The 26,313-nt window shown below is 39.4% G+C and overlaps 1 protein-coding gene across 1 annotated transcript in view; it reads right to left on the bottom strand.

Moving 5' to 3' along the window:
* Positions 1-25,422, bottom strand: part of Map3k15 (mitogen-activated protein kinase kinase kinase 15) — a 120,703-nt gene extending 95,281 nt beyond the window's left edge. Inside the window, exons 1-3 of the mRNA XM_075958962.1 lie at positions 25,021-25,422; positions 9,280-9,419; positions 7,063-7,086 (exon numbers count right to left, since the gene is read on the bottom strand). Coding sequence (XP_075815077.1) covers positions 7,063-7,086; positions 9,280-9,419; positions 25,021-25,381 — 525 coding nt within the window. The 5' untranslated portion in view covers positions 25,382-25,422. The remainder of the gene's footprint in view (positions 1-7,062; positions 7,087-9,279; positions 9,420-25,020) is intronic.
* Between the last annotated feature and the right edge of the window lie 891 nt (positions 25,423-26,313).

The raw sequence follows: 26,313 nt of genomic DNA, 5'->3' as shown, positions 1-26,313 counted from the left end.
TGAGTTGGGAACAAATGTTTAGCTACTGTTAGAGAAAAATAAGAAGAAAGAGAGGAAATGCATGAACCCTGAAATCAGCTCAGTGAGTTTAATAAACAGGACTGAAGAGACAGCAGGAATCTTAACACTTGGGAAGGTAAAAATACATCCTTTGAGAAAATCTTTCAGAAACCATCCCAAAGTTTTAAGAAATTTGTCAGAAAGAAACTGGGACTAATGACTATATTTTTAAAAGTAATTCTGAACTCCAAATGAAAGTAGCCTTTTGAGTGTGCTGCTTTTCTTCTTACAATGAGGAAGAGTGGGCCCCATGCATCTTTAAAAGATGAAAGACATTCAGATTTTTGTAGGTGGACAGACAAGAAATTAAAAAGAAAAACAATGAATGATTAGTATAACATATGTTGGATAGTGAACTAGGATGAATTATTTCAAACTGTTATAAATGAAATAATCTCATGAATCCAGCTCATTAGAACTAATTTAACAAAGGCAATTTAGCTTACTCCATGAAGATGTATCACAACTAGTATTCTGATGACATTGATATGTAAATCTTTTTCTAGATACTCTAAATATTCCTAAAAGGATGATTATGTAGAGCAAATGAGGTCAGGAGGCTGAGAAACAACCTTTGTATGCTGTGATTACCATTAATGAATGGCAAGCAGCTCTGCCATGTTGGAATGGACAAGGCAAGCAGGAAGTATCATATGTACCCTAGCAAAGTTGCAGCTTAGATTCTTAAGCACTTAGCATTTTAAAAAGTGCTTCTGGTCAGAAAATAATTTCAGATATGCAATAAAGACAAATCCAGATTTAAAAAGACCTCAAAATGGATCATAGTGGTGGATAAATGTACATAGGCTTAGGAGAGAGAAGAAATAGAAAGTCATAAAAGGAAAAAAAGTCTTTAAAGAGATAGAGCACAGTCATAGATTAAAAGGAGTAAAAAAAATAAGCCACATAAAGATGGAAAATTCACAGAAGAGTCTGGATTATGTATATTATTGTGTTTTCTTTGAAAATTTTAACTGCGAAGGAACTAAGTAACCAACAGATATACTTTAAAGGTATCTTGATTTTAGAATTTGATAAGGATATGTTGCTTTGGAAAAGAGGTTCTTCTTTTGTTTCCACAGAGGATGAGAACCTGTGGAATCCTTCCAGACTAGTGTGGTTTGATGGATCAAGACCCCCTGAAAGGTCACTTTGAACACCCCTCAAAAAATTACCTCACCCAATAAACAGCAAGAAGCAGTTTGGAGAAGAACTATGCCCATATCCCTAAATATTGTTTATAATGTTTGTTTACATTTAAACGGGGATATACTATAGAGATTTGCATTGGTATGGATCTTGATTTATTGATATAAATTTAAAGTCAATTTTGTTATACTATGTATATGTATTTCTGCTCTTGACTTTAATATTCATGTTAGATTTTCTAGATGTACAGAGATATATTTCAGATGGATAGGCATTCTTCAAACTTTTCAAAGACTACAGAATATGGCATTTAAAATGTTTTAAGAACTTAGGACTTTTCAGGACAATGAGACACATCTGCTCCTGGCAGCACCAATAGCTACAAGAGGAAGGTGGACATCGAAGAGGCTCCTTATGAAGTTGTTTAGCCATTTGGGTAAGAAACTGTTCTTGCCTGGGCTGCTTGATGAACTGGACATACAGGACCCACAGAGAAATGACTGCTGAATTTGTCTAAAGGTGAGACTGTCCTTTAAGGTTCCTGCTTCATGAAAGAGTCTACCAGACATTCTGCAGGACACAGAAAAAAGTGACTGACAAACTGCCAATATAGGCAGAACTGTCTTTGAAATTCCCTGCCTCATGGAAAAGTTTGCGGAATACTATGGGCCTCTGGCTGAAGGCTGGATGTCCCAATGGTAAAGAAGAACTTTGGGTGACTGCCCAGGCAGTGAGATGTCTCTGTCAATTCTAGAGTTTTGGAAGTTGCTTACTGTGCGCCTCCTGTTTATTGAGGTAATATTATATCCTTCTGGAGTTTTTGATGGGAGTTCAAGAATTTATATTTTTCTTAGTTATGATAAAAGATAGATATAAATATTTTAACTGTAATTCTTGCTTGATAACTGTTTTGTTATATGTAATTTTACTATGTTAAAGTTAAAACCTTCCTTTTAAAGTGGAGGTGATGTGGGATTCTTCTCTATATACTATGATTACCATTAATGAATAAAGAAGCTGCTTTGGGCATGTTAATAGGGCAGAACTTAGGTAGGCAGGGAAAACTAAACAGAATGCTGGGAGAAAGAAGGGCAGAGTTGGGGAGAAGCCATGTAGCCCACCAGAGACAGATGCTGGGAACTTTACCCAGTAAGCCACAGCCATGTGGCGATACACACATTAATGGAGATGGGTTAAATTAAGATGTAAGAGTTAGCCAATAAGAAGCTAGAGCTAATGGGCCAAGCAGTGATTTAATTAATACAGTTTCTGTGTGGTTATTTTGGGGCTAAGCATCTAGAAACAAACTAGTGGTCTCCTTACTACAGTAGCATTAATTTCCCTCTTCCTGTCTTTCTCTCTATCTGTCTCTTTTTCCTGTGGATATGATATGACCAGCTGCTTCCCTACAATGATACAAAACTGTACCCTCAAACTGCAAGCCAAAATAGACCCTTTCTCCATGAAGATTTTTTTTGTTAGAGTATTTTATCACAGCAACAGGAAAAGAAACTAAGATATCACATTTGATAATTTTGGCTCCAAAGCCATGGCAAACTTTAAAAATAAAGAGGAAGAGGAAGGACTAGGAAAAAATTTCTTATCCTTGAACTTAGGTTTAACCCAATCTATATGTTAGAGAAGATTTCCATAATTTAAAACAATGATGCCAATATTGGCAGCATCTGTTTCTCAAAGAATTTTCAATTCATTGGGATTATAAAGATAACCACTTAAACAGGAACAATGAGTTTCTCTAAAATCTTATTTTCCAGAAAGAAATAATTACCTAGTCCAAAGGTCAAGAACCAGATTAAGTTTTTAATAAAATGGTACTTTTAAATAATGTGATCTTATTTTGGAAATTTAACTCCTTTTTTTCAAAACAACTGAACTCTGGCATTAGGACATGACAAGTGAAAATGAGGTCTAGCATTTTTCAACAATTTCATTTATAAACATAAAATGGAACCTATACCAGCCTATAATTCTTCCGGGATTATAGAAATAATATAGGTCAAAATCTCTCCTCTCTGTTAAAGTTATGTAGCTTTCAGTTAATAAACCCTCCACTCAATTGAAACAAAGTATTTCTGTGCTCATCAACCAAGAATGTATTCCTTACTCTTGAGGTACATATGACTTCTATTGTTTCTGCAGTGAAATGCTTATCATGTAGTGTATACCCAGGTGCATTATTCAGGTCCCTCTCAGCTGAGACTTCTTCAGCAGATCAGCTCTACTATTAGACCCTTCTAGAACTTTGTCAGAGGCAAAATGTGCCTCATCCAGTGCTATTCTGCTTCCAGGAATATATCAATACAAGAACGACAACACAGGACAGCAACAGCACAGAAAAGTCCTTCTAAACTCAGACCTCCCAGGGAACGGGGCCACAGCTATCACTATCAATGAGCCAGCATCACAACTCCACTCATCTCTGCTCAAAGGCGTCATTTCCTCCACTTACCTAGTGTGGACTTCAAGGTCACTTCTTAATAGCCACTTGGACCCTAAACCAAGCCTCAGACTCTGCTTCTAGTGATTCATATAAATCAACCCATGAAAAGGAAAATTAGAACAAAAGAAGTTACAGAATACCTTTAGATAATGTACACTACTGACAAAGTACCAGAAAGTTCCAAAATTTAAAAGACAAAATAGCCTCAGGACTTGTTATATTCTCAATCTTTTTTCTTTCATAAAGATGTACTCTTGATCTGTCATAAATACACTATAGATAAAAATATAGCAAAAGTGAGAACTCTGACAAAAAATCTTGTAGTTTCAAATACTTGAATTATGAACTAAATGTGGTATTAAAAGATTTTTGTGAAAAGCGCTTTTTATAATCAATTCAGAAATACAAATTAATAGTTCTATTTATAAGAACAACCGAAAGAATAAACTTTAATTGAATTTAAATCAAGGCAGTAAAAAAATGAGTATTCTGACAATGATGAAACACTGCTGTCAGAAATGAGACAACCAAAATAAATAGAAAAATAGCCCATGTTCATGGATTAGAAAATGCAGTATTGTTAAGAGGACATGTTTGTTATGTTTCATATTGCAGTTGCAAAACACCTCAAAATAGCAACTTAATGAAGGTTTTATTTTTTGGCTCTTGGTTTGAGGATATGCTCTGTCATGGTGGAGAACGTGTAAATGTCCAGCTATGATAATTTCTAGCATTGCTCCTAAAAATGAAGCCAAGTATGCCTACCCCTCTTTCATATCAACTTCAAGTCAATGCATTTAAGGCACAATTCTAGAACCAGCAAACTGCCCCCTGAAGACCTCAAAATAGCTTGGTTTCCATTTATATAAAATTATTTTAAAGATACAACAGGATGTCTGCATGCTCACAGAATGGCATTTAGTCTGTACCCGACTCATGAGCTTTACACTTCACTATGACTATGTGCTTGTGGTGGTAGCGGGGGAGTGTGCCTGCGTGTTCAATCCTTTCAAAGTGATCACAAATCAACAGTTCTATCATTTTTTCTCTTGTAGTCTGTATGTTGTATGTTATGATGTTATATGACTGTAGGACCCAATCCACAGACAAGGGATATAGAGCAAATTCTTCTTAAAATTCAACCAATTTACTTTGACATTCTGCTTTAATGTTTAATCACCATTAGCTGTAAGCTGCCCATTCTGCTGATGCAAACCATTCTTCTTTGCCTTATTTCCATCCCATCTGCAGTGCAAAATTAACTCTTTTATTACCAGAAAGAGGATAATATTGGAGGATGAGCATGAATGCAAGCACTCCCTGGTTTATTTCCCTTTAGTCTTTCCTAGTTGATGCTATTTTCTTTCCTTCAAGTTATCTCCAGTCATTCTCTATAGTTCTTATGAATGCGGTGATACTTTATGCCTTCTCAAGCATTAGAATACAGGGCACTGAATTTTAATGAAATGCCAACTGCAGCAGAGATGGCTGTTGCCAAATCCTCTAGAGTAAGTTATTCCCAAACAAACCACACTGGAAAAATGAGGCTAAGTTATACTTAGAATTACTACAAATGTTAATAGAATTCCTGGGTGATTAGCAGGGAATGCCAGAAAGGCACACATATTCCCATTTCTTTTCTGAAGAGGAACTCCAAACCACTCTGTCTTATTTTCTAAATATGCCTGTTTACAAATCCATGTTCCAATGGTAATCACTTTGTTTCTAAAATGTCATCCCTGGGTGGGGAAGGAAGGCTCACCTCATGTGGGGAATTGTGTTGGTGTCCTGAGCCCCTTAGCTGCTCAGTGGGACTTTCTGTGAGGTAGTCACATAAAGCTCCTACTTTCCTAAAGAGCATGCCCTGCTAAGAACCTCATTTCCTGAACCCTTTCTACCACGTCCCTGCAGGAACTCCAAGTAGAATAGGAGAAGTGGCAAGAAAGCCTTCCATTCTAGAAGGGCTGGTGGGAAAGAAGCTGTGATCCAAGGGCTTATTCCCGAGTCTAGGTTACGATTTCTTAAAATATAATACCATATATCAGAGGTTGGGTGGGAAGAAGCTTGGGGTACATTCAACAGGAAGGGCTAGAGAGATGACTCAGCAGTTAAGAGCAGTGGCTGCTTTTCACAAGACCTGGGTTTGATTCCCAGCATCTACATGGTAGCTCACAATCATGTATAATTCCAGTTCCTAGGGTCTGATGTTCTCTTCTGGACTCCATGGACAATGTATGCACATGGTGCACAAACAGACATGCAGACAAAACAACCATACACTTAAAATGAGTTCTTTGCTTTTTTTTTTTTTTTTTTTTTTTTTTTTAGGCAGGGTTTCTCCATTTAGCCCTAGCTATCCTGGAACTCCCTCTGTAAACCAGGTTGGCCTTAAACTCAGAGATGTGTCTGCCTTTCCCTTCCAAGTGCTGGGATTAAATGCATGAATCACCACCACTGCCTGGCTGAAATTATATGTATGTGTATATGTGTATGTATGTGTATAACATATATTTACATGTTTGTAAATGTATGTTTACATAAATAAAATATCTAGAGTAATTTTGGTACATTTGAAGAGGTGAGCTGTTGTAATGTTTTCTAGGGTGACAGTTTCATTAGCTTGTTCAAAGCAACATGGTGATGAAACTCTGCAAGCACAGTAACTTGTTTGATGCATATCTGGAGACATCAGTACTTAAGGAAGAAACAGAATGAAATGAAATTCTATCCCACTTCTTTTCTACTGTGTCAGAAGTCAGGTGTGGCCCCCATATGAACTGGGTTACAAGGTCACATTCCTCCATTACCAGGAAAACTTTGGTGGGCAAGTATGGAATGTTGGCCTCCAGCAAGGCAAAACAAAACAAAACAAAAATGAGCAAACAAATAAAAGTCTTTTGTTGACTTCAGGAAGAATGACCCAACTCAGAAAGAAACAAGGAGACTGTACCAAGTTCAAAGCCCTAGTGAGAAATGAATACATACTTGCCTGACTTGACCTTTTGCCCCACTCAATGAATGGCTGAATGGGTCTTGACCTACCAACTGCATTGAAGGACAAACTATTTCTGGTTGTTTTCTTATAATCAAAATCAACAGGCATGATTTTAAAAAGAATCACCCATGTGGGCTGGTAAGATAGTTCAGCCAGTAAATGTACTTGCCACTAAGGTTGAAGATCCAAGTTTAATTCCTGGTACTTACATGGTGGAAAGATAGCACTAACCCCAACATACATGCAATGGTGCATGCCCCTATCAATCACCATGCCATACATATGCAAAATAAATAAAAATATTTTTAAAAATATTACTGCTATCTGAAAGATCATTAGTTAAGCATTTTACCAATCTACATACATATGGCTGAAAATCTTAAAATATAATACTTACTACGTTTTTTTGAGTAACCATATCCTGAAAAGAAAAAGAAGATATGAATATAAATTTTAAAGTCAATTCTCATAGCCAGTAGTCTCTCCAGATCTTAATCATTTTAAGTTTAAGTTTAATCATTTGGTGTACCCTTTGAAAGCTTCAAATAGAATGAAACTCTACATTCAAAATTCAGATGCCAAGAAAAACTGATAATTGGTTAGTTAAAAACTGATAATTGGTTAGTTCTGCAAATACTGGGGGAGATATACACTTAAAAACATTCTCAAATATATTAGAGAAAAACATTTATTCATATATAGTTTAAGATCTCACTTTGGGGTGCTTGGTGCCCTGGTCCTTGCCTTGCCAGAGAAGACAGTAAAGCACTACTAGCTATGCTTCAGCTTGAACATTTCTTGAACAAACTAGTATGAAGGCTTCAGGCCATCCCATAGTCAGCCTTCTCACAGAGAGTGTTGTTCAAACTGTCCTGACCCCCCCTGGAGCTGTCTGGGCATGCTCAAAGTAGCTCAAAGTATGACGACAACAGTGTTTGTTAACTTAGCATGCTGACTATGCATCAATTGATTGCAACACTTTTACACTGAAACCCGAAATTTATTTTAAAAGAATACATAATTGAATAGCCTCCATATAAAACATTTATTATGCATTGTGACATTTCTGGTTTCAGGTAATTAGTGTAGTCTCCTGCTTTTGGTGTATAAATGGCTAGTCATTTCCATTTTTAGGAAATAGTTGTACTATTAAAGAATTTGCAATCTCCACAACTGTAAAACAATATAAAATAAAACTTATGTCATAGGATTTTATTGAAGGTTTTGCTAAGACATGGTTGAGGAAAATGTACACAAGAAAATACATTCTAACTTCACATTTCTCAAAATATAAATAATCAAATTTTTATATCTATAATTCCTGTAGATTTCTAAATACAACTTATTTAATGAATAGAAGTCCATGTGTAGAGATATATAATAATTTAGATTGTTTAAAATCTTTGGAAACTTCTATAATGTAACATATGCTGACAAAAGTTTCTTTTCTTAGTCATATAAATGATTTCTGCACAATACAGTCCAGAGCTCTAATTACATGGTACATTTTATTTAAAGTATATGTAAAATTTACTATATACAGGTTATATATCTGAAACACGTAGCATTTGTTGCAGGAAATAATCTCTAATCATTGCAGAAACCAGAAAAATATGGTTTAATATTAAATCTCAAGAAACACAAACATCCAACTTTGGTACCAAATTGTATTGCTATATACACATGATTTTTAGTACTGAGGGAGCTGAACACTTAGGAATAATATCTGTGAAGTCAAACTTTCTAAACCACTGGTTCTCATCCCTGGTTGTAAATGTGGGAGATTTAAAATATAAAAATGTATCTGGGTCCCACCCTTAGAGACTGATATTTCTGATCTGGGTGTGACCTAGGTCTTGGGGCATTAACCAGCTCTTGGGGTGATTTTAAAGGCCAGTCAAGGTTGAGAGGTGCTGCTGTAAACAAACTAATATATTACTCTTAAATTGATTTCACACAAACCAGGATTACCTAGCTACTGCTAAGATATTCAACACTATTCAGGAAAGATGAAGTTTGGAACAATTCGGATTAGAAATTTACATTTTATTAATATATTTTAAAACATCTTAAAGTACTATGCTATTCAAGAAAGCTTGCATGAAGCTTTCAAAAACCACATTTTTAAATTCTCAATAATTACTGAGTTGTGCAGGAACATACAGGTTTCCACAGTTAAGCTTTCCTTTCAGATTAAAGGAAAAATCAATGAAATATTGATTATGTCTATGCTAATTTTTTTGCTCATTTTGGTAACCATTAGGTTGTCTTCATATGATTAGTTATGAAAGTTGAGAACTATTTTTCATAATGTGTATATTTGATGAAAACAGCCCATGAGGAGACTCAGAGCCTTGTGTTTGCATCAGTGGAAACTAACAGATTTTGCTTTAGCTTCCCTAAGCCTGAAGTGCTGGGTGCCTGCAAAAGTTCAATATAGCAAGGATGCACACATAGCAGCCAAGGAGTTTTCAGTGGAAGCTAGAAAGTGTGGTGGGAAGGAAGAAACTCTACAAGTGATTCTTCAGCACATTTTCAAACCTCCAGTGCTAGAAGTCATATTTCAAATGGACATAAATTAAGTATCCAAAGGAAGGTAAGCAACGCTCCTTACCTTCAATGACAGAGCAGTGTCGGCATCAGTATCATAGTACAGAATGACGTTATTAGCCATGTCAAAACTTTCTCGAACTCCAAGATGGTAGAAAAGGGAAGGCTGTCTGGAGATATCACTCATGTCCACGAAAGCAACATCTGGGATGAACAAGGAGAAAAGAGTTGGGAGGGGCTGAGATGATCTGTGTACTTAATTATTCTGCTTGCTGCTGCTGATCAATAAGGATTATAGCAATTTCGTTCTTCTACCATCAGCTTTTTACATAAAGTAGAAGTGATAAATGATTTAACTAGGATTACCTCCCATGAACTGTAAAAGAACAACAGTAAGAATTTTTAAGAATGAAGAGACCAATACATATGTATGCATGTGTGTGTGTGTGTGTGTGTGTGTGTGTGTGTGTCTTTACACATTTTTGAGACAGGGACAGATGGCCTAGAACTCACAGAGTGAGTTTACTTCTGCCTCCCAAGTGCTGGGATTAAAGGCGTGTGACACTATACCTGTCTTGTTTTCCTTTCTTGAGTGCTAAGAATAATTTTTCACTTAGAACTCGCTGACAGATTTGTTTTCAATGGTGGTTCTTCTTATAAATAGATATACAAAAACCACATGTTGTGGAATATTTGTATACTATATGAAGATATGTTGCTGTGATTGATGTAATAAAACGCTGAATGGCCAATAGCTAGGCAGGAGGGTATAGGTGGGATTTCTGGCAGAAACAGAGAAGTCAGAGGGATGAATCTAGGCATGCAGGAGATGCCAAACAAGTCAGACGTATGGGACAAAGGAGCGGCAGCTGAGTCACATGATAGACTGTAGATGAATAGAAACAAATTAATTATAAGAGCTAGTTAGAAAAAAGGCCTAAGCTAAGGCCAAACTTTCAAAATTAATAAGTTTCTGGGTCACTATTTATAGTCAAGGGGTCCAAGAATGTCCAATGATAAAAGCTCCCTACAACTGGTGTCCAACATCCAGCACATAAATCCATATAGGGACTGAAAAAGCTGGGAAAAAAGTCCCAAATAGGCTGGGTGCTTGCACTGTACAGAGGTGTGTGTGACTCTTTTAAGAGGCCCTGCTACTGGGCATCTGAATGGGATTTATAAGCAGTGTACTCATTTAATGTAGCTCATTTAATAATGTAATATAGATTTCTAGTCACTGAAAGCTATATTTATAAATCATTTAAGATAATTAAGATGTGCAAGTTAGTAGTCATCTATAACAATCAAATTTATAGTCTTATTAGATATGTTTTAAAGGTCAAACAAAGATATTGTACATAGATATATTGTCTTCAAAAATTTCAAAGATCTACAGACTATGGCATTTAAGATGTTTTAATAACATAAAGCTTTTCATGACACTGAGATACATCTGCTCCTGGCAGCACCAATAGACTTCAAGAAAGGATGATGGGCATCAAAGAACCTCTATATGGAGTTTGCTTTCTATTTTGGCAAACCTAGCCATTTTGGGCAAGAAACTACCCTTGCCTCTTTGCTGACAGTATGTTGTCCAAATTGGACAAGCAGAACACAAAAGAAGGTGACTGCCAAAGCTTGCCAAGGCAAGGTATGACAATCCTTCAAACTTCCTGCTTCACAAAAAAAATCTGTCAGATATTCTAGGTCTGAAGGCAAAAGATGGATGCCCCAGCATTACAAAGGAGCCAAATGTCTCTGTCGTTTCTATAGTTTTGGAAGTTGTTTGCTACACACTTCCTGTTTACTCAGGTAATAGTATATCCTTCTTGGGTCTTCGATGGGGTTGAAAACAAGATAGTTATAAATACAGTTTTTCTTGTTACTAAAATTAGAAAAACAAACCTTACATACCAGATGTGAAGTGGATAGGGTTCAGAGACATAAAAGTTTAAGTTATTTATCTAAGAAAATGTTTTTAGGTCTAAAAAGATTATTTTTAGGATGATAATATAAGTTATGATAGAAAGTAGTTTAGGTATAAATTTTGAACTCAAGATAGGAAAGATAATAGATTATTTTCTTTAAAATTGCCAAATACAAATGGATTAGATATTGAGCATATAATCATTACCTGATCATTGTTCTTATTATATATAGTTTTACTGTGTTATTGTTAAACCCTTTTCTTTTTATTTAGACAAACAGGGAAATGTTGTAGAATATTTGTATACTGTGTGAAGATGTGTTGCTGTAATTGGTGTAATAAAAAGCTGAATGGCCAATAGCTAGGCAGGGGAGTATAGGTGGGATTTCCAGTAGAGAGAGGAAGTCAGAGGGATGAATCCAGGCTCATGAGAGACACCAATGGGTCACAGAACAAGTCAGGATAGGATAGAGGAGAGGTAACTGAGCCATGTGAAAGAATGTAGCTTAATAGAAAAAGGTTAATTAAGTTATAAGAGCTAGTTAGAAAAAAGCCCAAGCTAAGGCCAAGCTTTATTAATACTAAGTCCCTGGGTCATTATATGCTAGCTGGTAGTCCAAGAAAGTCCAACAAGAAAGCTTACTACAACATGTACCTATCAGTGAAAGATAATGCAGTAAAACCCATGTGCTTAGCATTCAAGCACAAGTTAGACCTCCATATATCCCTCCGATCTACCAGAGAAAGCTAACTTCTATTATGTATCACTTATATGTGCACACTAAAGGCTGAATGTCTATATGCCCACAAAATTCATGTGTTGAAACAGAACCCCTAATGTGACAGCATTTGGAGATGGTGCCTTTGGAATATGTATGCATGAATGAAATCAGTGCCCTCTTTTATGAGGTTCCAGGGAATTGAGCTGTTCTTTCTATCCCATGAAGACACTTGGACAAATGCCGACTGTTATCAGACATGGAATTTGCTGGTATCCAGTCTCCAGAACGGAGAGATAAATCTGTTATTTGTAGACTACCTAGGCTCTGATATTTGGTTTCAGCATCCTGAACAGACTATAATACACACAGTATATTGTTTTTCATATAACTTTATATCTATTAATACTATCATAGTTGACAAAGTCTTTGACTTTCTAGTATTTGATGTGATTCAATCAATTTGTGTCAGTGTAGTTCTTACATTTTATTTCTGTATAAAATTCCACTGCATGATGACTAAATCATAATTTCTTTACCAAGTCTACAGATGGAGATATTAGTCAGTTTTTCTCTTTCCTATTTCAAGCTATTACAATTAGCATTTCTGTGCCATGGCTACTTATTCACCTTGGGCATATAATGCTCCCTGAAGTTATGCCCTGTGGTTGAGATCTATTCAAAGTAGAGGGTCCACTGGTGGCATCAGCTGCCAGCATATTTAAAGTGTCTTTAGTACTGGTTGCCTTTTCAGAGCTTGTGATTTTCAAAGGGGGTGGTGGTGGTGACATAAAAGCTTCATGTCTGATGGGTGCTGCTTCCTCGTCATATGAGTAGAAAGGCACAGAAGTATGTTCAAACTTAGGCTTGCAACACTGTGGGTCACTGAAAGGCCATCAAAGTACTGATGAAACACAACAGACTAGAGCTGTAGGCAGGAGAAAACAAGGTGGCAAGTAAAATCATATCAGCTCCAAGCACCACTGGCTCAATACTGAGACACTTGAGAGACCTGAGGTCAAATGTCACTAAGCCCTGAGTGGGCTTTTTATTCTCTTAAAAAGAATACGACCACCTGCATGCCAGGCATTATGCTCAATACCAAGGATACAGGTGTGAATAGGGCATAATCACTTTCCTCAAACAGCTCTTATAGTACAGGGACTGAGGAGATAGCTCATCCAGTAAAGTGCTTTTTGTGTCAACATGCCAGCATGAGGACCTGAGATTTGGCCCCAGAACTGACATAGATATCCTATGTCATGGTAATGCATACTTCCCTAGGTAGAGAGGTAGAGACAAGTTGATACCTGGATCACTAGCCAACTAGCTCAGCCTGATCAGTAAACTTGAGGTCCTAGTGAAGACTGTCTCAAGAAACATGTTCGATAATTCCTAAGGAATGACACCCAAGGTTGACCTGTGTCCTACATATGCACAGGAACCTCTCCCCACAAATATATATATATATATATATATATATATATATATATATATATATATATATATATATATAGAGAGAGAGAGAGAGAGAGACAGACAGACAGACAGACAGACAGACAGACAGACCGACCTAGGTAGGCAACCAAAAAGAAGAGTTTCTGTGCCAAAGGCCAAAGGCTAGATAAACTGGGAGAATCTCAGTGATAGATGTACCCCTTAGTAAGGTTCTCAACCATTCTTGGGCAGGTGGCAGTTAATATAATATAATAATAGAAGCCTGGAGGAATTCGTAAGACTTATGCAACTAAACTGGAGTGTCAATAGAGGGTGAAAATGGAAGAAAAGAAAATGCAAAGGACCAGAGGCAAGACAGGGTGCAATGTTAATATAGGAGCCAGAACACCTTTGGAGATGAATCTGGAAGGGTTACTAGGTAACAGGTCGTAACGGCATCCCAAGGGAACTGGAGTCTACTTTGAGGCAATGAGGAGCCTCTGGTAAGGTTCTTGAAAACCTTTTTATTATAGACACACACAGAGTATAATAAAATTCCAATGATCCTTATCTCACAAATTATAAGCCCATGAGAGGCTTCCTTTTATCTCTACTGTCACCCACCCCATGCCCTTCTATATTCTTTTGAGCAAATACTAGATGCTATATTATTTTCTCCCTAAAGATTTCAGAATGTGTGGCTGAAAGATGAGAACTTGAAGAAATATTAATAGTATCAATGTCTCACCTAGAGGCATTTTATTTTAAAAACAGTCATAAGAGGTTTTAACACAGGAGTCTATGATATTAAAATTTACCCATTAAGAGTTTATCGCTAATAAAAGGACAAACATATATGCTGAGGAAATACTTTACAACTCAGCTGGGTCACTTTATCTCAAACGGACAATTCCGTGCCCTGCAGACATATGCAGAGTCAAAAATAACAGCAGAGTACATTAGGTAGTCTGCTTACTCGATTCTTCCCTGGACTCTATTACTTATCAAAATTAAATTTAAGTGCTTCACAGGGAGCTATTGTAAGTGGCAACAATGATGCTAATTCCAAGGCCACAGTGACTACTAACATTAATTAGAGGATAGGAAGTAAAGGGAAAGAAAAAAGTGTGGTGGGAAGAGGCAGAGCCCAGAGCTGAAGGATAGCAGACCTTAAGTTACACAGTTCATCTCTGTAGGCAGCCTTGAATTTGATGGAGTGGCCTTTTGCTAAGTGGGTTACATTTTCATCTGGTAACATAAATTTCTTCCTTTCTCTGCCCATTCAATATTCTTCACTGGAATCTGGATACTGGCTTTACCACCTCCAGAAAGGTAGCCTTCTGTGCCTTTACCCAGATCTTACACAGAGATTCTCCAGTACCAATTAAAATTAGATAGGTGACGACCTCTACTCAAGAAGGAATTCAGACTTAGGAGACAGTGGCTGGAGGGCTGCAAATTTCAGGTCAGCCTGAGCTACACAGCAAAACCTCTCCAAATTCTAAGCAATTCATGTTCAATAATAAAAGCCTTTCAAATCTGAAAAAAGAAATTGAAACAGGGTCTCACTATGTAGACAGACCAGGTTAGCCTTGAATTCACAGAATTATGCCTGCCTCTGCCTCCCACGTGCTGGATTAAAAAGGTGTGTCACTATGCTGGACTCATCAAACTTGAAACTTTTACTTACTGACGTCTGTTACTCAAGTGAATAGATTAAATTCACCATGAGAATTTGTACCTAGACAAGATTCAACTGGTTTGTTTTTGGAGCAACTATGGCACTAATCTAGCATCAAATTTCTAAATGCTAATTCTGATAAGACACTCAACTGCAATTTTTTAAGAGGCCACCAATTCAAATAATCTCAGTACTCAAGAGGCAGGAGGCAGGAGGATTGCTGTGAGTTCCAGATCAGCCTGTGTTACAATGTGAGACTGCATTTCAAAACAAAAACAAACAACAAAACTACAAACAAGAAGAGGATAAAAGATGAGAGAGAGAGAGAGAGAGAGAGAGAGAGAGAGAGAGAGAGAGAGAGAGAAACTCAATCATTTCAGATTACTTATCACAACCTTCATAAGCTTTGCCACATGGAAAATCCCTCTAGACATCTCAGCTGTGTTTCAGTAACCCTTCAGAAGATAGGTAAGGAACAGTCTGGTTTTACTTTGCAGGTAGGGGAAAAGAAGCACAAAGCTATTAACAGACTCTTCAAGGTCACTTAACTTGGGCAGAACAGAGACGCCTCAAACACACCTTTTCTGGCCCCAGTCTTAGGCTGGCCTGTGCCTAGATGAGGCTACTTTCCTGACTCTCTTGCTAAAACTGAGCTACCTGGGAGGAAAACAATTTATGTATCAGACTAAATCTTAGGTAAACAGATCACAGATTAAAAAGGAAGAGATAAAATGCAAGTTTTCATTACCAAATGCATTCTGTGAGCTTAGCAACCATTACCTCCCAAAGTTCCTACCAGTCAGTTCCTAATGCTGCAGGCAAGCCTTGCTGTGGGGTGGGGGCTGCTATAAAGCACAACCCATCCTCTCTGGTCGTGAGGCAATGAGGCAGGCACACACACTCCTAACTAATGCAGTTTAACTCTCTTTAGGAAGTGATTCCCCATCAGAGAATGCAAAAAGCCAAGGATCCTGTTCAAATCTAAACTAACAGGATAGTGTCTGAATTCATCACTGAAATACCCCTCAAAAATTTATTGATTATAATTATTCCAAATGTGTTCATATGAAATAATATGAAAAACATAGGGTTTTAATTCATTTAAACTCCTTACATTCTTAAAACTTTTGATAAAACTTGCTGAAGACCAAGGCAGCAAAACTCCAGCATGGACAGGGGAGGTGGTTCTACCTGTCCGCTTGGGAAGCGAGAGTTAGTTTTCTTTAGGTATACGGTCCCTGGGAGGCTACCCATGCTCTAGTAGATGGCCCTACACCCACGCACACACAGGCAAGTCCTAAACAGATTTGGTGGATTTTTTTTCTTAAGAAAAAAAAAAGGTATATAAAGTTGGAAGAGAAAAGTAGTTGGGGGAATAGGAGAGGAATTGTAGGGGAGGGAATATGGGATGGATTTGATCCAAACACATTATATGTGTGTGTAACATTGCCAGTTTAAAAAGACCATTTGATCAATTGAAAACAAAATTTTGTTGTAGTTTTTAAGAGCCAGGGTCTCAAGTAGCAAAGGCTCATCCTGAACTTTCTATGTAGCAACAAATGATGTTGAACTTCTCACCCTCTTTTCTGCACTACTATAGGTGCTAAGATTACAGGAGTAAGTACATCACCATGCCTGACCTTTAAACATTTTTGTTAAATATTTTATAGGTAACAAACAAAACCACACTGTTTAGCGCGCTTTAAAAGTACTGAATTTATGCATCATGGCATTAGTTAATGGTATGATAGCAAATGATTTACCACATAGTAATTTTGTGTGCACACTGGCTCATGCCAGTCTTTAAATACACTCCAGGTTGTCTGTAAACCTATCTTCCTCCCAGTAGAAAAAAAAAGAAATGATTGTAAATGAGAGGTTTTTTTCCTTTTTTTCCTTTCTTTCTCTAAACAAAAAGCTAGAGTTCAGAATAAGTTTTCTGCCAGAGACATTTAGAAATGTAATTAGACATACGGTAATACTGGTCCCCTTAAAACTGCCTTAAAAACAAAAAGCTCACCTTTATGGAACAGAAGCCATGTCTACTGACTTCTACTAAAATTATATCTGTCTTTATCATTGTTCCTCATTTCTAATAAACTTCAGGTGAGGCCAGTACAAAGAATGCTGTGAAGTGTCATTTAAACTTATTTTCCATTTAAAGAGAGGGAAAAAACTCTTATTTTCCAGAACATACTATGCAGAAAATGCTAACCAACCAAATCAGCGTCAAGAGTTTAGCACATCCTTACCTGGTGCTATCATCAGATGGGTTAACTTGCTTGGGGTTTTTGAGATTTGATTAGGAAGAAGAAAGGTGAAGAGTAAGGACCCATCAAGAAATTCCATCTTTAGCCTTCTAGTACTTATTTTTAAGACCAAAATAAACCATAGATAAGCAAACTATGTGTGCCCACTAAGGTGAACAGACTCATGGTGTCTAATTTCCTTTTACTCAGGGTGAAGTATTTATAAAGCACGGCATGGCATGACTTAAGGCACTTTGACTTTTGCACAAGAATGCTGCTTTTACAACTAGCAATGCAGAACAACAATGTGCCAAATTATACTTCAAGCTAGGCTGCAGTTTAAGTAGCATCCATACCGTCATTATCATCCGTGCTGTCACATTTCCACAGTCCCTATTCTGGCTTCCTTTGAATATACTGTATCCGCATCACATGGTAGTTTCTTTTCAGATTTCTTCTACTGTTTCATTAAGAGGAAATTTGGGGGGGGGGCGTCTTATTTCTTAGCAGGGTTTTCTAAGCACAACTTCTACATTCAACTCACCTTTGAGATACATGATTTTTTTAGAGCAGAGCTGGTTTGCTATGCTATTGCCACATGCCACCAACCATGAAAAGGTCAGGAAGCTTTTCTTTGACATTGACAAAAATCATAGGGAATAGGTCCTAAATTGATGCTCTTCTCTATTTGTCTCACTGAAGTGCCAGTCAATGGGAAAGACTCGAGGATTTTACATCTACTTCCTCAACAATCATACTGCTATCTTTTACTTAAGAAAATCAATTGTTCCTTCAAGATCACTAAACATAGAGACTTTTGCATGACTTCTGATTTCACCTCTTCTATGCTTTACATTTCCTCGTTGGCTTCTATTGCCACAGCCTTTAAAGGCAACTGGATCCATTCAGGGCTAATGACTCACTGATGGATAGGAAACTATCCTTCTTTGTCCTTACCTCTTCTAGATTCATTGTATTTTTCATGTCTGATTTCCACTGTAAAATGAATGCAGAGTGCTTATTATTTGTATTGACCAACCATACACGTCCATTAGTCATAGGCTTTACAAAGACTTAGCTGTATCTTAGTAACAAGCAGTACTCTAGATGCAGAATTCTCCTTCTCAGGACAGAGAGCACATTTCTAAATAAACTCATCTAACATGGTTTGAAATTTGGGTCTTGTGAAATCTAATGAAAATCCAACAGTCATTCTAAACTTCAAAATGGTACTTGCTATATATGAACTATATAATGAATATTTGGAAACCACAGTTTTATATAATATTTGACTGTGACCCTAAAGGTTAATGTGTTAAAATATTTTATATCCAGTGTGGTAGTATAAAGCTAGTAGGTAGGACCTTTAAGAGCTGGGTACTAATATAACGTGACTAGACTACTGGGGACACTGCCCTTGGAAAGGATTAATGTAATTCTCACTAGATTCCAGGTGGTTTTTTACAAGAGTTAGTTGTTATTTGAGGGCTAAAAGAAATAGCCTAAAATTAGACAGTACTAATAGTTACATAACTGTGAATACACTAAAACCTATGAACTTTATATTTTAAATAAATGTATTATATCCCAATAAAGTTGTCTAAAAAACCTAATTCATAACAGCAGCACTATTTATAATTATCTTAGATAGAACCAACTCAAATGCTTCTTTATAACAGAAAATAAATTGTGGCATCTTCTTGCACTGAAATACTATAGCAGTGGTTCTCAACCAGTGGCTCAAAAACCCCTTGGAGGGGGGCAAATGGTCCTTTCACAGGGGCCATCTAAAACCATTAGAAAACACAAATGTTTACATTACAATACACAACAGTACAAAAATTAGAGTTATGAAGTAGCAATGAAAATAATTTTATGGTTGGGGTCACTACAACATAAGAACTGTATTAAAGGGTCATAGGATTAGGAAGGTTGAGAATCACTGTACTATAGAGAAATGGCAAAGAATACGCTATGGCTACAATGATGTCATAGAGGTAGCCCACACACCAACGGTAAACAAAAGGAGACAGACATGTCAAGGTACAAACTGAAATTATATTTATAAAAAAGGACAATATTAGGCAGAACTCACCCACCTTTTTCTGTATATACTGTGTCTCAATTGAACAGGAAAACAAAAAGCACACTGAAAGCTGGATTTTGGGTCTTTTTCTTCAGTTCAGAACAAGGAATGGAGAGGAAGTTCATTCTTTAATCACAAAAACTCTTTTAGGAATCTTTTCCTAAAAACTACAGGAGACCATTACTATGTGATGATTGTTTAAGAGATTTAAATCTGAGTCTCGACTGCACCAAGCAATACACTATACACCAAAGTCATGGCAGGAGTTAGAGAGGAATGGGACAGAGAGAACTGATAGTAAGCACTTGCTCAATTCAAGGCACTGACACTTACTTGGAGACATTTTTTAGCAAGACTCAGATACATTCAGCCAACGGATAATAGAGTAGACTTTCAAATTCTGACGCATAAAGCCAAGCATTCCAAGGTCAGTGGACTATTAGGATGGACACATGTCTTCAGATGCCAGACAGGTCCTTAGTCTAAAGAACCTGGACTTCTGAGTCTTTGAAGGATGAGAAGAAAGGATGCAGCCAGGGTCCTGTTACCAATCTCCAAATGTTAGATTCATCCTAGGCCAAGACTAGCTTCTCTAAATTTTTTAAGCTAAGGTGTCTTGCTCAGAATGTCAGTTTCATTAGAGAAAGCTGAGATATAAAAGTGAAAACTGAAGCTTTCAGAAGATTACATGGACTAGTTGTTGGAACAACTAAAACCTGGAAGGTGTTTTAGGTATGCAGGCTAAAAAGCTCTAAAAGATATTCTAAATCAGACTGCATCATCAAAAAGCATCAACAAATGGACGAATTAGCAAGAGAGAGAGGCTCAGGCTTTGACAAAGTACTTAAACACAAAATATATCAAAAGAGCTGAAAATTCAACAAGAAGGTAACAACAATTGATAGGTAAGTGACTTCATATTCATGTCACAAACATCACTTAGAAAGGTGCATGACATCATTATTAGGTAAGACATATTAAATCCATCAATGAGAAACTACTATACTCCTCACTAAAAAGCTAAATTTTATTTATTTTTTTATTTTATTTTATTTTATTTTATTTTTGGTTTTTCGAGACAGGGTTTCTCTGTAGCTTTGGTGCCTGTCCTGGAACTAGCTCTTGTAGACCAGGCTGGCCTCGAACTCACAGAGATCCGCCTGCCTCTGCTTCCCAAGTGCTGGGATTAAAGGCGTGCGCCACCACCGCCCGGCAAAAACTAAATTTTAAAAGATCAATACTTCAAAGTATTGATGAGGATATGAAAATGTCATGCAGCATTTCTGGGAATATAAAATAGTATAACCACTTTAGATAAAGGGTTTTAAGATCCTTATATAGCTGAAAATATAGCTAATTTTTGAACTTAGCCATTTCACTACTAGCTATTCCAAGAAGAATGAGTAAACACTAGTCCACAAAAGACATACAGATGTTCCTAGCAGTTTTCTTTGTAATATCCTCAAACTGTAAGCAGCCCCAATGTCCATTAATAGAATGGTCTGAATATGTGTGTGTGTGTGTGTATATGTGTGTGTGTGTATGCATGCGTGCATGCACCTTTGTGTATATGGGAGCACATGTGGAGATCAGAGGTTGATGTTGCATCTTCCTTAACTGCTCTCCTCAGTTTTTGAGACAGGGTCTTTCACTGAACTTGGAGTCTTGAGCTTGCTAATTGGGTAGCCTAGCTGTCACTACACCTGGCACCTGGAGCTTATTCTTATGATGGAATAGTACTTAGCATTAAAAAAGAAAAAAATGCCATGTAATGACATGGGTGAATCTCAAAAACATCATGCTGAGTGAATGAAGCCACAAAAGATAGCCACTCCAAGAAAGGTAGCTCAATTCTAAAGTGATGGCAAATCAGTTATTGCTTGGGGTCTAGAATGGAGTGAGGGGAGAGAAGTGGAAGGAGACATGGGTGGGAAGACAGAAGTCTATATGGTGATAGAGTTTGAGTTACACAAGGCCTAGTCACTTTTCATTGCTGTGCATGTAGCGAATATAGTAACAAGTTTGGGTGGGGAATGGGTAGGAAAGAGATAACAGAATGAAGGGTGGGGATTATAACTCAGTGGTCTAACAGTTGCCTTGCATGTAGGTTCAATCCCTGGTATCAAAGGAAAGTTAGAATGTTAAGAATTGCTGAAGCTTGGTTCTGTGCATGCTTGAAATTTTCCATAATAAACATAATTTAAGAACGAGAAAAGGAAAAAGAACGCAAATTATCAAATGCACCTTCTCTTTTCCTCCCCTCTCCGAGTCCAATTCTGACTGCCCTCTAGTCTACCCTCAAAGTTAGAATGAAATTGGCTTCCAAGTCCTGAAACGCCCTCCCCCACCAATCACAAAATCAAACCCCGGAACCCACCAAGCATTTATACCAAACCTTGTCACACCCAATAGCTCAAACCCTGCCCAAAGTAACAGGAAACATGATTTCTTCCAGTGTACCCTGTATAAGTTCAGTGTTTAACTAGGATTTGACTAGCAGCTATCTCAAAGCCTGATACATAGAGGGCCTTATATGTTTATGGCATATAGCAAAATTGCTTGGAAGTTGACTGCTGGGAATCAAAATTATACATATTCCATAGTAACAAATACTCTAAGTCAGTAAAGCAATGGACCGGCTAATAAATCTCTCTATTTAGAATGCACTCAAGGTGAGCAGCCATGGTTCAATTAAATTCTGCAGCTGAAATGTTTCTTTCCACTTTGCTAAGGACTAAAGAGCATTCCAGGCTTAATGCTGAGCGAGTAGCGGTAAGAGCAGCACAGAAAGGAGGCAGCTCAGGAAAGGCCCACCAAAGGCCTGGGGGGGGGGGGCAGAAACCAGCTGATGTCTGGGCAGGGGCTCGTGCAGTCTTATCCCTAGAGAAAATGAAAACACAGTGGCACATCAGGCCACTCTCTCCAGCGGGGACAGAATAAGCCAGAGGTCCGAGGCCATCTTTAATCTCCTGCTACATTTATTTTTAAAAATCATACTTACCTAGCCGCGAATAACCACAAAGAAAATCATTGCTGTCATTCTATTTCCATTCCACTGCCAAGGTTTCCCGTCTAGTGTACCCAGCATTAAGTTCTTTTGTTTTCCAAGATTCTGCTTTATGTATGCTAAGCAGGTGCTCTGCCACTAAGGCACATTCCCAGCTCCAGTGTGAGTTCTTTTCGATTTTTCCATCAGCCTGTAGCTTTCCTGAAGCTCCTCTAATCAACCTTTTGCTAATGACACAAAAATCTAGGATACACACACACACACACACACAACCACACAAAACAGTATACGTACACATCAAAGCCCGCGTTGAGTTGCTATGAGAACAGAAGACAGGAAGTGCCTAAGTCCCACCTCTCTGGTTTCCCCCCACAATACACTTGGGACAGTTCAACAGCTGCCCTCCCTCACTAATCCTGTTCTAGAACAGCATCGCTAAGGAGACCTTCCACTATGAGGAAAACATTCCGTATCTTTGCCATCTCCCTCACAGCACCTAACTGTCCATATTCGGCACTTGAAACAGGCTATTCTGACTCCACGGATCATATTTTACATTTAAACCAATTTAAATGTTAATGGCTACCTGTGTCCAGAGGCTACTCAATTTTACATCATGGTTTTAGAGATTTTTTTTTTTTTAACAAAACAGCCAGTGACAGATTTCTATCTTTTTGGTGAGAGTGGCGATGGGTAAGCCAGGAAAGGGCAGGGCTGTGGAGGTCATCTGTTTAATAAAGAACTCCGCTTACTGCAGCAGCAGCGGCCCAAATTCTTTATTTCCGACAAGGGCAAGGCTGGCCAAAGGATTCCCGGTGTAGGCAAAAGTCAACAGTGTGAAGCCAGAGCGAGCAAAGGTGATTCCTCTCCCTCCGGGTGCTCGGGTTTCATGTCGTCACTGTGACATCCGGTCTGTTCAAAGGAGCCTGCTGAAGCAGCTGAAGGTGTGCAGCTCGGGCATGTGAGCACACACTACTAGGCCCAGAAAAGCAGACGCTGCACACGGATGCTTCAACTGGCTATCAGCAGGCAAGGGGAGAAGCTGGGCCCGAGGGCCCAAAGAACATTTTACTTTTCAAACTCCGTTTGGGAGCAGAATGAATAAAAGTCGAGAAAAACGGAGTGGTTCTAGGTGAAGTGGGCTCCTGAACAACTTCTCTGAAAAGACAGGCTGCTCAAGAGTCTTTTCAGCATGGACAGAAATGTCAAGAGAGTGTGCTCAGCGGGTACAGCTGCCACTTGTTTGAACAAGCCTGACGCTCCACCTCTTTCCAGATGGGAGAGGGTTTGGCCATTTGCTGTGAAAAAAAAAAACCTACATCCGGGCTGCCTCCAGTAAACAAGCTGAATTGATTGCTGTTTAGGGGGTAAGGGGTGGGAAGGTGGCTCAGTGGTAGAACTTGCCAAACATGCAAAAGCGCTAAGTTTTATACACACAGCTAAGACGTCTATCCTGCTATAATGACAGGCCATGAACACTGTTTGAAAACAACCCCCAAAGGCTCTGCTCAAATGCTTTCAGGTTTAAGGTAGATACTGTTAATTCCATTTGCCCAGTGGAGGAACTGAGGCACCAACATCCCCTAGCAATTACTGTGTCGTATACAATGCTTAGGAATGCCGTCCTGGTCTCACAAATTTGTTCCAAAGGTTAAGTAAGGAAAACAGGCAGGTAAGAATTCATTCTACACGGGAAGGAACTGTTGTCAACTCAAAGTGGTGACGGGAAAACTGGATTGTTATGTCGCACTCACTACAGTGAGCCTGGAACAGGGTCTTAGTCTAGCAATGGATTACATTGTGAGATTAAAAACCATCATGTCGTGGGAGACTGCACCCCACTATAAGCCTGTGAAAGTGTCCAAAAGGCCACTAGGGAGCACCACCACACACATGAATGCCAGGCAGTAATTGCCACTTTCTGGTTGTTGAATGGAATCACCTGGAAGAATTAAAACACTCCCAAGGCCTCACATTGGATGTCATTGGTCTGAGATGGGCAAGATTTTGTTTTGCTTGATTCAGACAAGGTCTCACTTTGGACCCTAGACTGGCCTCAAACGCTGTACATAGCAGAGGTGGGCCCTGAACTTGCAATTCTCCTGTCTCTGTCTCCTGGGATTAGGAAAGTGAGCCATTTTACCTAACAAGATTTAAACTGCAGCACTCCCAGATGACTGACGTGATTCATTTACATTGGGGATATGCCAGGAGAAAACAAAGTGGGGAACAGGTTCAACATCATCTTAGATCAGTGGTTCTCAACCTTCCTAACGTTACAACCCTTTCATACAGTTCTTCGTGTTGTAGTGACCCCCAAACATAAAATTACTTTCGTTACTACTTCATAGCTGTAATTTCGCTTCCATTATGAGTCGGAACGCAGATATCTGTTACGTGGCCTAAAAGGGTCACGACCTGGTTGCGAACCAGTGTCTTAGGCACTACAGTGTGTTGCTGGCTACCATAAAAAACAAGGTGAAATGGGTCTAAGTGCCTGCAGTCTCTTATCTGTCCCAGGGCTCCTTACATGTTCTCCCCTGTCCAGGAGGTAGAGATTTTGCCCTAAGCATCAACAGTGGGAGGATGGAAGGGGAGACCACAGGAGAGGGCCAGGGCAGAGTGGGGGAGTGGCAGGGCTTGTGAGAGAGCTAGGACAGCTGGAGGGAGGTGGGAACCAAGGGGGCACCCGCCCTCACCTGCATCGTAGAAGGCATCGAGCACGGCGGTCTCCCCGAAGTCGAGCTCCCCGAAGGGTATGGAGGTGAGGTGGGCGCCCTCGGCTTCACAGGCTCGAAGGAGGCACTTGAGAGCCCCGGCCTCGGGGTCGCCAGCCGCCGCCCCCTGAGAACTCTCGCTGCGCACATACACAGCCCTGAGAGCCCGGCGCGGCCCGCGGCTGCCCTCAGCCTCGCAGCCATAGCCCGAGGCGGCGTCCCCTGCGCCCTCGGGCCCCGCCAGCCACGCCTCTCCCTCAGACCCCAGCCGCAGCCTGCCCTGGGGCAAGTCGCCTGCCTCCTCCAGCACCTCAGCTGGGGCCGGCCTGCTGATGCCCTCCATGTGACTGGCCCGCGAGGCTGGTGGCTTCGAAGCTGAGCCGCTATCCCCGCGGCACCTGCTGCTCAGGAGACGGACGGCAGCTGGAGGGACCCGGAGCGTGCGTGCCGAGAGCCCGCTGTGCGCAGGTGACGACGACAGCGTCCTCGCTCAGCTGCTGCCAGAGCGAAGCTCAGGGCCGGCTTGCCCCGAGCGCCCTTTGAAAGCCCACGAGAAAGAGGCGGGGGCTCGGACGTCAGGACCGGTGGAGGGGGCGGCTGCGAGAGCCACGGGGCAGGAACGGGGAGGGCGCCCCCTGCCGGCTCCCCCGCGCAGTGCCCCCCAGCTCTGCCGCTGGTCGAGCCAGGGATTGCAGGGGTTAGGTTGATTAGATTTCTTGGGTCCCTCCTCATCCTTCCCTCTAACTACCTTTAGAAGCTGGTTTCCTACTTTGCTTGCTTGCTTCTTTCCTTCCTTCCTTCCTTTCCTATCTCCTTCCTTTCTTTCTTCCTCTCTCTTCCTTTGCTTTCCTTTCCCTCTTTCTTTCCTTTCGTCCTTTTTTTTCCTTTTTTCCCCTCCAAACAAGTAGAAGCCTTTACCCACAGTAGACTTCCAAGGCACTAATTGAATATCGATATTCAATTCCCAGCTAAATACAGGTGGCGCTTTAACTTCGCATCGGGATGAGCAATGCTTCATTTGGCACTCTTAATTGCCAAGTACATAGCCTGCCTGAGCCCCGTCTTGCAGCCCTATTTGTCTTTACTTTTGTAGTGACCTTGACAAGGTATGGGGAGGGTTCCAGCAACAAACCTTATTTGCCTGGAAAATAGCCCTCCGTAGAACTGCACTGCCTGCCTGACCTCTGAATTACTAAGACTCCAAAGAGGTCTCCACTACATCTTCTGCACCTCACCGTTTCAGCCTCCAGTATTAAATTATCTTTTAAACAGTAG

The sequence above is a fragment of the Microtus pennsylvanicus genome, chromosome X (genome assembly GCF_037038515.1).
Source record: "Microtus pennsylvanicus isolate mMicPen1 chromosome X, mMicPen1.hap1, whole genome shotgun sequence".
Classification (NCBI taxonomy): Eukaryota; Metazoa; Chordata; class Mammalia; order Rodentia; family Cricetidae; genus Microtus; species Microtus pennsylvanicus.
The sequence above is the reverse complement of the archived record's forward strand: the minus strand, read 5'-3'. Positions and strand labels throughout refer to the sequence as shown.